At 36.5% G+C, this 13,226-nt stretch overlaps 1 protein-coding gene across 3 annotated transcripts in view; it reads left to right on the forward strand.

Moving 5' to 3' along the window:
- PHF3 (PHD finger protein 3) overlaps positions 1-13,226 on the forward strand; it is a 49,864-nt gene that overhangs the window by 11,610 nt on the left and 25,028 nt on the right. For 2 of the 3 annotated variants that reach the window (XM_063389423.1, XM_063389424.1), the window contains 2 exons: positions 7,933-8,094; positions 9,198-11,007. In XM_063389423.1, the coding sequence (XP_063245493.1) occupies positions 7,933-8,094; positions 9,198-11,007 (1,972 nt within the window). Of the gene's footprint in view, positions 1-7,222; positions 7,341-7,932; positions 8,095-9,197; positions 11,008-13,226 lie in introns of those variants that run through there. The other variant, XM_063389425.1, reaches the window with a different exon arrangement.

Below are 13,226 nucleotides of genomic sequence, written 5' to 3' on the forward strand. Positions count from 1 at the left end.
TCTGAAAGCACCAATAGAGCTACATTTCAGTAAAGAAATTAATATATGTAATTTGCAATTAATGTGGGTTTCCAAAAGAACATGAAATGTTCTTGCTGCTTGTTCTGTGTAGGTCTTGATGAGAACTACCCTTATTCTAACATAGTAGGACTGCAGTATGTGCTTACAATTTTTTAGTTACGAATAATGAGTATCAGTTTAAAGTAGTTTCTTTGCTTGTCTTTTTCCTTGAAAGTTCATATCATTGTGATTTATTTGATTTCTCTGACACTATTGGTGATACAACACTGCTGATGTAGTCTGCTGGTAAGAATGTGGTTATTCAAGATGGTAGTACCCTTTGTATGAATTAAGTCTTGCAAAAGCTATTTTTCCCAGTTTAGATGGAAGCTCATCTGTACACCAGCTTCAGTTTGTCTAAAAAGTAAAAAAAGCATAATTCTCCTGACAAAACTTGCTTTAATATATTCTGTATTTTGCATAATGCCTGCCTAGACTATTAAACAGTTTAAGAAAAGGAGCAAAGTGCTCATGGAAATTACTTCATAGGACTAGCAAAGGACAGATTTATCGTATTTGGTACTTCTTGAGTAATTGAAATGTATAGTGTTTTGTAGAACTTTTAAAGTGGTGCAGATTTCATGCTTCATCTTATTTGATTACTATGAGCAAGCTGAAGAGATATATGTAGTAATAGTTAAACTGAGGACAGGTGTTGTAGCTAAAATAGTAATCAGGTCTTCTAGATAAAAGGGAGGAGTAGAAGGCATGGCTCAGTAATACTTCTTTGAAAGCAGATATGAGTTGAATTCAGGAGTTGAAAACCTATGCACAAACTATCTTTATATGCCTTCAACCCAGCCATGTAAGTGTGAAATTTCTTACATGAACGTGAGTATGTGAGAAGGGCTTGATTAAGGCCTGCTTCTTACTCACATGCCTAGTTTCTCAAGATTGTGACATTTTCTCTGCTTTTTTTCGGTGGTCATGTATTTTTGTTTTCAGAACCCCCTTCCCTCTTGCTCTTAAGTTGGTTTTGAGTGTGGGTTTGTTTCCTGTTGTTTTTCCTTCTGCTGCATGGGCATCAGGTGTTTTTGGGAGTGTTTACATCAGTTTGGCCTGATGCAAAGTTGTTACTCGTGAGCATGTTTTGCTGAGCTTTAGGGTTTATATTTCACATCATTCATCAAGATCTAAGATTTTGTTAATACTAAGCTCTTTTTATGGTGAGTTCCCTGTTACCTGACTGTATGTGATGGATACTGGTACCTGTTGATTGTATGTCCTTTAGACGGTTTAAGTGCATGCCTGTAAGAAACACTCGGAGACGTCTATCCAGCAAACACAGGTTTTGTAAGTTGAATTATAGCTGCATCTCTTAGGGAGAGTAGAAGCATGGAATCATAGAATGATGTGGTTTCCAAGGGGCCTCTAAAGGTCTTCTAGCCCTCTGCAATGGACATGTTCAACTAGATCAGGTTGCTCAGAGCCCTGTTCAACCTGACCTTGAAGGTTTCCAAGGTTGGAGCATCTACCACCTCTCCGGGCAACCTCTTCCAGTGTTTCACCACCCTCCTAGTAAAAAAGTTCTTCCTTACATCCAATCTGAAGCTATCCTCTTTTAGTTTAGAACCTCTACCCTTGTCCTGTTGCTACATGCCATACTAAAAAAGTCTGTTCACATTTTTCTTATAAGCCTCTTTTAATACTTAAAAGGCTGCAATGAGGTGTCCACCTGTTCTCCAGGCCAGACAACCCCAACTCTCCCTGCCTTTTTTCAAAGGACAGGTGCTCCAGCCCTCCAGTTGTATTTGTGTCCTCCTCTGGACTCGCTTCACCAGGTCCGTGCCTTTCTCGTACCAAGAGTCTCAGTCAGCAGTGCTGGTGTATGACAAAGAGAAGGACTATGACAATGTTTGTTGCCAATCTGTTGATAGGCAGAACTGTATCAGTACCAATAAAGCAGTCTCATGTTTACTTCTTGGTCCAAATCCATATTGTGCTGGATTTAGATAGCTTCTTTAGTTAGATGACACTGTTGGTCAGCAAAGGCCAGCAGAAACCAAAGACAGAACAGACCAAACTTGCTCAGCTTGCCACTGAGTAACAGGATGGGCTTATCTTTTTAGCTTTGATTGCATAATTACATATTTAGAGAAGAGAACAAGATTCTTTGTGGGTGATGCTGGTTATGGCTTTGAGCAGAAGTAGACATAACTCTTTAACTCTCACAAGCTGGATAGGGTAGAGGTCAAATTATGCTGAAATCCTTTTAGAATGTGTTTGTGAAGGGTGACTGCTGGACTGAAAAGATGTAGTTAGGTTGCTAGACTGAGGAGAATGCTGGTCTTGCAGCACAGTTAAGAAGTTTGTTACCTCTGTGAATCAAGGTCCAAAGTATCCACGTCTTACTCGCTGCAGGTTGTAGGAGCTCAGCAGTTATGGAGGGCTCTTCCTGTCCTGAAGTATGTAGAAACAGAAAGACCTTGTGTCAATAACTGCTCTCCTTGCCAGTTAAAGGATAGAATTTGACAAAATGAAACTTCTGAGAAATAAATGAAATTCAAATTCTTGAAGTAATCAGAAGTGGCCCCAATCATGTTTTAGGTGCCTCTCTGCTTCTTTTCATCATTTTGATGAGGTAGCTGTTCTTACAAGCTGTGCATGACCAATGTAGAAAATTATATTGTGTAGAACAGCTCTTGGCCATCTTAAATGCTTGAGTGGTGTGAGTGGGTGTGGAAGCATGCTTTTGGGGTTGTGTTGATTTTTTTTTACCTTATTGAGCAATTAATTGATAATAAGTGGAAACTCTGAAGTTTAAAATATGACACAACTCTTTTAAGAGCAACACACTTATTTCAACTTTGAGTGGTACCCTAGTGATAGGTTTTCTGTTTTGTTCTGTTCTTGCTGGAGGACATGCTGGAAGCTTATCCACCTTTGAGCATAGCAGGTGATACTGGTTCCATGCCAGTGAGCTAAATATTTAGCATTTGTACTAAATTGGTAATTCTTAGCTGTCACAAACTGTGTAGCTTTTCAGGATGTCATTTACTGTGGTAGTTTGATTTGATACAGGGAATGAAATTTTAATTGCATGTCATCTGGAGACATTTCTAGATTTCATATTAAAATCAAGCTTTTAACTAATTTAGTTTATGGGTATGATTATTGAACCAGGTACTTACCATAAATGATGAAGAAGACTGATGCTGTAAAAATGTGCAAAATGTGTTGGGACATCTTTTTAATTGCCCTTTTTTCTTGTCCCTCTGGATTGCTGCTGAGAAAGTGTTTCTTTCAAGTGCAGTCTGCTTTTTCTAGTTTTAGCCTGTGGTTTCATGAGTATTGTTAAAAAAGCATCATTACCCACTGCTAAAATAGTGATGACCTATTGAAATGTTGAAGCCAAACCAATTTTTCTGACTACAAATACACTTTTCTTAGCTGGTGTGATCTCTGGCTGTGTTAGGCATTTCAGGCTCTTTTCACTAAAGCCAAATGTACATGTATTTTTCCTCCTACATGTGAAGTAATTTTGAATGTAACTTTGAGATTCCAAAATTTAGTCTACAGTTGTTTCTCTCAGTTTTCTTACCTCTATGCCTTCTTTCTTCCAAGCTGTCCATATGAACAGCTACACAGTGTTTCATGACCAAGGTAGTAAATTTTCTGTATAAATTTAAATTTACTGTATTGGTATTGAGAACCTGGGGAGTATTTATTTTCCTCCTTTTTCTGTTTATAGGTGACAAACTATCTGTATTCCCCAGCTTAGGTCCTTCTGAAGTATTTAGTTAGTTATGCCTTTGGATCGGTTTCATGGGTGGAAAGAGGTTGGATCTGTACTAAGATTTGCAAAGCAATTTAGATTAACTCTCTGATTTGTAAATACATGAAGACCTTCTTCTTAATAAAAATAATTTACCTTAAAATAATTACCTTAAATTGCTTGGTTTGGTGTGGTGTTTTTACTTTGTTGTTGAAATTTGTGTTTTTCTGCTCCCTTTTTCCAATGTAACAGGCTTGTGTCACTAAAGAACCACAATTCAGGAGGCTTGTGATGTAGCTCCATCTTTTTAATAAAATGTATGCAGTCCTCTGTCAAGATACATGCTGTATTAAGTTTATTAATCCTAATTGATTTTCACATCTCTTTATTCTAAAGACTGTAAAATTACCTCTTTACAACACAGACATGAATGGAGAATGGTAACAAGTGTTTAGTTAGTATTTCATGTTACTTACTGTGATTCTTTTCTTGCACTGGGCAGTCAGCCCAAGGTACTTTCAGGCAAATTCTCAGTTCAGTGGGTTACAGGCACACTTTTGTAAAACAGTTGGAGTTTGATGTTTCCTTATGTAGGTTACATCATCAGTCACATAATTTCTCTTGAAAATATATCTTGTTTTAACAGAAAGTACTTTTAATTTTGTTTCTTGAACCTGTGCATCGCAAATGTCAATAGGAAGAAGCTTTTTCATAGATAGTATAGCATCCTCGTTTACAATCTTGAGACTTACTACAAAATATTGCTATCTCTATATGTTTTGTTGCTTCACTGGAGTTGATTAGCTCTTCTGAAGGCTTATCTAGACATGTTTACTGCTTTAGACTGAATCTGTTCTTTTCATTGAAGCATAATGTTACATCTTTATGTTGTTATTCCCATATAACATAGAAATCTTAAAATGTTGAAATGTTCAGGTTTTTTCCATATAATCTGTGATGCGTATATGGAATCTGCTGTGGATTTGCACATTCCTGCCATTAGTGTGATTCAGCTGGACATAGCATTTCACAGCAGTGCAAAGCAAGAACAAGAATGATGTTCTGTTTGGTGTGGTTACCTAAGCAAAAGAAATCCAGGGCTAATATCTACAGAAAAGAAATTTATTTCTGCACTTGATATTTACCTTGGTCAGTGTGTAAAAAAATTGAGTATTTCTGTCTTAGTTGGGACTGCAAATAATCAAGGAAAGTCTTATGTTAATAAAAATAAAGCTTTACAAACGTCATAGTTTTTGATGATGTACTTAGGAGTACTTTCTTGTCCTTACCTCCTCTATCACCAGAAAGTAAGGCTTATTTTCTTCAGTTTTACATTGCTGAAGAATAAAAAAATGGTCATGCATTTGTTTTAGCATAGGATAAACATTGCTTTAAATTTGCAAGTAGACTGTTTTTCTGTATGTTGTTCTGTTATGGTATAACCTATATAAGAGTGAGTCAGTAGTACAGCCCAGCAGTTTGGAAATTTAGATACAATGGAGAAACTCAAAATAGTAAGGTGAAGGTCAGTGGTGCCTTTTCCAGTATAAATATGTTGGATGTGACTCATACTTTTCTTATTTGCAATCTGTTCAGTTTTACACTGGTGTACAACTTCCTATTCAGATAATTTTTTTCTTTATTTATTACTTTTTTTTTTCCTATTTTATTTTTCTAATTTCTGTAGTTATTGCTGAGATAATCTTTAGATATTTGTTACTAAGATAATCTCTTTTTCTTCTTACTGATTTTGCTTTTGTTGGTTTACCTTTCTTAGGGTTGTTTATTTACCTTTTCTTCTCCTTCATAATTTACTTTCCTAGTCCTTTTTGTATCTACTGCTGTTCTCTGTCACTTTTTCTCTTCCCAGCAGGGTCTATGTGGAATGCTCCTCAGCAGGGGCCTCATGAGGCTGTCTTTACTAGCTCAGTTGTAGCTCAGCTGGTTTGAAATTAGCAAGATTCTGTGCTTCAATTTCTCTGTAAAATTAAAGCTACAGCACAGAGTCTTGTAAGTATGAAAATACTTTAATTCTAATATTTCAAACTGTCTGTCAGTAATGGACTGAATGTGTTTCTTTTGCTATTAATAAAGGAGAGTGTAAAAATTCCTTAACTTCAGCAAGAACATTGTAAACCCTAAGACTAATGTCAACCCTTTAATATACTCCAGAGTTGTTTCAGAAGCTGTCCTATTAGTTTTTATTTTTCATGTTGTCTTCAATAGCTTAGTAGTTTAGTTCTACACAGAAGGAACAGAACTGGATGTGAAAGGAGTCTCTTTTGCCACAGTCTGTTCCCAAAAGCCAGTTTCATGTTTTGCAGGAGCACTATGAAAACACAAATACCAAAGTGCAAAGCTGCTGGGAGGATATAATCTTTGAGAACACGAGAATGGGCATCTGGAGTTGGGATGAGGGTCCATCTCATTCAGATTTCCATCTTAGACAATGACCAGTATTAGTTATTTACTGGGAAAACAATATCTAATAAGGCAGTTACAATGTAATTCTTTTGCCAGTGTGTCCAGTATGTAGCTTATAGCAAATAAGTGATTACTTCACTTGAGTGGAGTACGATCAACTTTATCAGCCTCATGCACCTTGTGTGTGATATCTGTATGCTTGTAAACACACACAGATGTAAAGGTGGCTCTGTGGATTGGAGAGTGGAATTTCCACAAACCCTTTTCCTCGTAACTGATGTGTACCATGCAGTAACTAAAAATTATGGGTAAAATAAAATGACTGACCATAAATTGTTAGCTTAAGAAACTCCTAGCTTTCACCTGGTAGCCATCTGATTACAGAGGTTCACAATGCTGATTGCCTGGTGCCAGGATCAGCCTTCCTTAAGAGTCTAATAAAACCTTTCTAATATTTGAATTTCTAACATATGCTGCTTGGTTACTTTATATTTTTAATTCTTCATGGCAGGTGATTGTAGATTGATAGACTTCATTATCATCAGTCTTTGGCTTCAGCAGTATTTTTTACAGCTTCCAATTTTTGTTATTTTAAAAGTATGCCTATTATTGTAGCACCTTCACAAGGACATTGGTTTTTTTAAGTTGCAGTAATACCAGACTTGAGAAGGACCAGGAGTTGACAGATTTTCTGAGCTGATCTAAAAATTCTTAACAATTTCTAATTTAACTTCTTGCTTTTTTGACATTCGTGATCAATGTGTTAATTTATGCCATTTTTAAGTAAGCAATTTTTAGAATTTTTTAGATATATGTGTCATATGAGTTTATCTTAAAAATGTTTTTAGGTTGGTGTCTTTAATAGTGAAAAACAGGCATACTTGATTGTTTGGAGTCTCTGTTATATTTTTAAGACCTTCCTGTGTATTTTGTGAAGTCACTCGGGTGTTTGGCTTGATCTCACAAATTTTGCATTCCATGGGGACCAGGATTCATTAATCACACATAGGATCTTTAAATAGGAGAGGCTACCACTGCAAGAACCAAACTTAGAGCAAATGAGGAGAATGGCTGGTGTGTAGTGACCTGACTGCCTCTTAGGAAACCTGTTTTCAGGAGCAACCTCTGGGATCTTTCTCAGGTTAGTGGAGGAGTTCACCGAGGACAAGGTTCCCTGTCTCTCCTGGGAGTTAAAGTGCTCACTGCATTTAAAGCTCTTCCAAAAAGGCTTTACAGACACAGATAGATGATATGGGTGGGGCTGAGCGTTTTCAGTATCCTATGAGAAAAAACATGATTTTTACACTCTGCACTTCTGGGTCAGCTCTTTCTGCTGCTTACCTTCACTTTTTCTCAGGTGGGAAGGGACAGTGAGGCGCAGTTGATCCTCAAAGACTGGGGACTTCCTGTGGCAAAAAACACCAGTAAAAATGTGACTCCACAAAAAAGCTATGAGGACTGTCTGCAGAAGTTTTAAGCTGTGGATGATAGCTTCTTCTACACTGAAACTGCCTCGCATGTGCATTTTCTGTCCTTCATTTTTTCCTCTTTTGTTTGGTTTTAGATGGCCAGTTTATTTGTTTTTAGTGTCTTTTCCCCTGTCTTGCTCAACATTATAGCTGCAACACTTTTTGATAGTTTTAAGTTTTTAGGCTCTTTCTTGTTTCTTTGTTTTTTCCAGTTTTTGATAGTTTTAAGTTTTAGGCTCTTTCTTGTTTGTTTGTTTTTTCCAGTTATTGGTCTTGATGATACTATGGATGAAGAAGGAGTTAAAGAGAGTGGTAATGACACCATTGATGATGATGAGCTTGCTTTACCTAATAGGAATTTGAGAAGCCGTGCTGAAGAAGCACCAGTGACATCACCGAGGAAATCACCACGTTTAATGGCACAAGGTGATCATAGATTGCTTGCACATTTGAAGTAAAATAAATCTTTAAAATCCCACCCCCAACATTTATGAATTTAACTTGGTTGTGTGAATTCCAATATAGAAGGTTCCTTTCTCATACACTTCAGCTAGAAGCTGGCATCCATAGGGTATGAATCAATTAGAATACCTCTTTAATAAATCTTTAGTGTCTTCCTTATGGCATTGAGCGAATTTTTGAGATTTTGATCCTTTTACCTACATAAAATTAATAATGTGGTTCTTCACCAACAAAAACATGATGGAGTTGCAAAACAACATTGGAATAGTGGGTTAGCATGTCTCTATTTCCAATTAAAGTTTTGATTCTATTTTTATATTCATATTGTCTTTTTATTTTAAATTGGATTATAGTAATTGCAGTCAGAAAGTCTAATCAAAATATCTCAAGATACTTAATATTTTATTAAAATATTTAAATTCGTTGTGTTAGCTAATTTATTATCTTTATGGGTCTTCTGACTTATTGAACTGGAGTTGTTTACTGCTCTGCTTTTTTCTCCTATGGAGCAGGTTGAGTTAAAAAGATAAAATTACTTAATATGGAGATCAGAATTTACATAAGAGCCTGTGGTACAAAGCTGGTGATTATGCTGTTTAGAAGGGCACTGGAATGGTTGTTTAGAAAATACAAAAGCTGTCATCAGGTGAGAATGTGGCTGGATCTCAGATTTGCAGACTGTTCGCTACAAGGCGTTTAAACTTCGATTATATTTCTAATCACAATATAGCTTGTGCAATTTTTGTTTGAGGTAGAAGAGGCTGAGAGGTTGAAAAGTAGAATTAGTTTTGATTGTCTTTCTTTCATCCCTTGTGTTCTGTATGTACTACTTAGAAATTCCATAGCCTTTAGAATAATGGGATTTTACATCCAAACTCTGTCAGTGTAAAATTGAAATACAAGTAATTTGGTTTGGGGAGGTTTTTAAATTTAGTAAACAACTAAGTTTTAAGTTCTCTTTGTATCCAATAAGCTAAATTTGGGTAAGTCACTTTTATTCTAGGCATATCTTGTATTTACAAAAAGAAGGAAGCAGAATAGCTAAGATTATCTTTTTCTCTTCCCAGAATCAGTACGGAGTCTGCGGCAGAGCACACTAGCCAAGCGTTCGAATGTTGCTCCTCCTCTTAATACCAAGAAATCATCTTTAAAAAGTGGATCTGCTCCAAAAAATGGACAGAAACAAGAGAAAAGTCCAGTTAAAGAGACTGATGTTGCTGCACGCTTGAAAACGGAGCAGCCTAAGGAGGTTAGGCGTAGTACAAGACTATCAGGACAGGTGGAAGGAACAGCAGCAGCAGTAACAGCAACGCAAAGTAATACAAAATGTCTGCCTGGTCCTGAAGTTGTGAAAGAAACAAAATCTGAAACCTCTGAGCAGGCAAAAGTTGAAGAAACATCCCAAGAGTTGAGTTGTGCTAATTTAACAGAACCCTGTTTTCCTTCTCCTGGGGAAACAAAGGAAACAGTAGAGGTTGCAATGAAGACTGACTCTGGGAGTGCTGAGTCAGTTTGTTCAGTATCTGCAAATACTGAAATTATTCCAGTTAAAAATGAATCAAGTGATGTGATTGATTCAATGGACTTGGAAAATTCTTCAGAAGAAAAGACTGATAATAAAGCAGAGGAATCAGAGAAGAAAGCAGAAGAACATGATCAAATTGAAGTAACTGGAAAAGATAATGATTCATCTAGTGTTTGCATGAGTACAGATGACATTTGTGAGACCTTTTCAAATTTGTCCAGCTCTATGAAAGAGGGGGTTGATTGCAGTTCAGGTTCCCACAGTGGGGAAATTCTTGATAAAAATACGTTGTCAGTAAAGGAATGTGTAACAGAAGCTGGAGGTGATGACAAGGGAATGGAGAAAACTGAAACTCCATCTGAGAAACTATTGGACAGTACAGACTGTGATAATAAAGACTTGAAAAGTAAAGAGTTTACTTCTGCTGACCGAGGAAATAGCATTTTAGAAAGCACTGTTGTTGACCAGTCAAGCCAAAATGTGCAGCAGCAGATCAGCAGTACTAAAGTAGAAGGCTCAGAGGCACCAAAATTTCAGGAAGATGAGAAACAAATGGGTATTTCAACAAAATGTGAAAAGAACATTAGGCCCCGGCATAGTAAATCTGTAGTACAGAATAAACAAAATCTGACTGCAGGTACTCGGCAGAAATCAGGTACAGTGCAACAAGAAATACCACGGTCAAGAACGAGAGCTGGTGTTTCAGGCCTTCACAGTCCCTCTTCAGCAAGTCTGAAGCGAAATGCAGATGAGCGAGAGAGTCATCAGCATCCAAATAACCCACTTAAAATTAGGAAGAAGCAAGCTGATCTGGGTTTGAAAGCAAAGAGCAGCGTTTCAGGGATGACTGTTAAAAAACAGAGCAACACAAAGCTGAAGAAAATACCCCGAGTCCAGGCTTCTGGGCAAGCTCAGAAGGCATCAGTTCAAAAAGCAAGTGAGAAATCTCCTACTCATCAAAGCTGCTCTAAAGATACCCACCACTCTGTGCATTCATTTTCAGGCCATGTTTCACATCCTGGTCAGAAGCAAACCAGCAAGCATCAGCTTGCAACTGGGCTAAAAGCAAATAGCTCCACAAAGGAGGAGGCAGAGAGTAAAGATCCCTCTGTCGTAGAACATCTGAAAGAAGATGATAAAGAAAAAAAGTCAAAAAGAAATGATAAGAATCTCCAACCTCGCCAGAGAAGAAGTAGCAAAAGTCTTTCACTTGATGAACCTCCCTTGTTCATTCCAGATAACATTTCAACTGTTAAAAGGGAAGGCTTGGAACATACCTCTGCTAGTGAAAGCAAACATATTTGGGTGCCCAGCAAACAGTGTGGCTTTTGCAAAAAGCCACATGGCAACAGGTGTGTGTGGCAGTGTGTCTTAGGAATTTATTCTGGTCTTGGAAGATAATGTTTTTCCTTCCACCAAATGTTTCATGCTGCTCGTGCCAAAACAAAGTCCTAGTCTTGTAGTACAAGTCTGTATGTCATACAGTCAGTTAATTTCCTTTGCACTCATACACTGTTTTTTGGTTATTTAAACAGAGCATTAGAAACTAGTTTAGCCCAAAAGTTTGAATAGAAATGTTTAATTATATGAGTCCATATTTTGATGAATGTGTAATTCTTCTATGGTGTTTAATTATGCGTTTTAAACTTGACTTTTTTTCATAGAAAAGAAATAAGATATCTGTGTTCCAGGTTGTCATTTCCTTCTTTCCAGAGACCTCGTAAGTGGAAGGATCACCGTCAACCAAAAAAAAATCAAAGAGTTGTTTTATCTGGTACAGGTCCAATTCTAATAGTCGAGATACAGAGGCTTTTTTCTCTTTGTCTAATTATTGCAGTGAGATTTCATGTAACAGTAATTAGTTGGCAGGGAGGAGAGAAAGAAGAACATGAAAAAACTCCACAAAACTTACATGTGGGCATATCTGAAATTGCCTTTAAACGTAATAATGAGGTTGCATCTGAAGTTGATAATATCCCTCTGTGACAAAACTTACTCTACACAGTAAGTGAGGTGAAAAAGACCATTTGGTTTCACTAACAATCTATCAGTCCAAGTCCAAGTATTCCTTTATTACATTTACCATGTTGTAATACTGAAGTTTTGGGTTTTTTTGCTGTTCTACCTGCTGGCCTAACTTGTTTTTTTAATGTCAAATTGAAGGTATTTGTGGTTAGGTTACGTGAGAGAAAGTTTTAATAGTAATTTTTAGTGCTTTAGAACTCCATACACCAGAGTGAAACATGGAACAATTACCTTTGACACCTGAGGGGTTGTTTTGGCATTGGTTTGTGTCCAAGAAGCCTTTCTGAGCTTTATTGACTCATTGTATCATATTTGAAAAACAAATATATGAAAATTCATTTACTGTATAGCTATAGTAACTGCATCATTGTGGCCTGCTGAAAGAATTAATAAGAGGTTTGCTCTGCCTGGTTGCTGAGGATTACCTGATTGAAGGAGTGCTCAAATTTTATGTGGTTTCATTTTTTAAAAAAATTCCTTTTATGTTTAAGACTCTTATCATTTGTGTCTTTGTAAAAGTGTTTAATTTTAAGCAGGTTGCATTTCCTTAGCTTTTGTCATCTTAGGCATTACTAGGACACTAGAACTGTGTGAGTAGCCTGTATTTCAGTGAGTTACATCCCAAAAGGCTGCTTTCTGGATACAGAAATGCTTCTGTAGATATTTTTAAAGCAAAATATGATATTTGTAATTAAAACTACTTGATAGCTGTTAAAAATGCAGCTTTGACTTGAACTTGTGCTATATTCTTTCTATTTTTGCTGATATTTTAAGCATTCTCTGTTTTGTTTTTTTTTTTAATGTCAGAGTTCAGAAAGTCTTGATTTTTATTACTAAATGGATCTAATTAGTGTGGGAAGATGTGGCAGTGACTCAGTTAAATCTACTTATTTTAGTTTGTAAAGTCGAAGGGTCATTACAGAAGATGCAAGGGTACACAGCAATATAGGATTAACTTCAACAAACCCAATTTTGCATTGCCAGTTCTTACTGCTGCAAGAAGAATAATATAGTGTATGAATCACCAGCTGAGGTTGGATAGAGACAGCTCGTGAGTTGCCACAGATGGTAATTACAGGTATCATGAGTTTTGTAATGTCAGTCTTCAGTGTTTTTAGGGTTTTTGTTTTGGAATTGTCTGTGTCTGCATTGCAAAACTGTTAATACAACCAGTGCTTTCAGCAGAAGATAATCAGATTTGCTAAATGTATAGAAAGATTCTTAGCACATAAACACAAAATTTTTCTATTGAGAGTGTGACTGATACACAGTAGTGGACTACGGAAGCTTATAGTATTGAACTTCATACCTAATAACAGAAGATTTAACACTGTCAGTGCATGACTTTATCATTAGTAGTCTAAGTAATAAAGTTTTTATTTGTTCATATTACTTTGTAGTTCTATGCTACAAGTAACTTAAACCTTGTAGATTCACTTTCTATCATTAAGATACAAGAGGAAGCAAAACTTGTATCTCCAGTGCCTTGGCATTTTGTCCTAATTTAATTATTAGTGCAAGAAAAATAAAACACTACAGTGCAAAA

The sequence above is a fragment of the Prinia subflava genome, chromosome 2, assembly GCF_021018805.1.
Source record: "Prinia subflava isolate CZ2003 ecotype Zambia chromosome 2, Cam_Psub_1.2, whole genome shotgun sequence".
NCBI classification, from domain to species: Eukaryota; Metazoa; Chordata; class Aves; order Passeriformes; family Cisticolidae; genus Prinia; species Prinia subflava.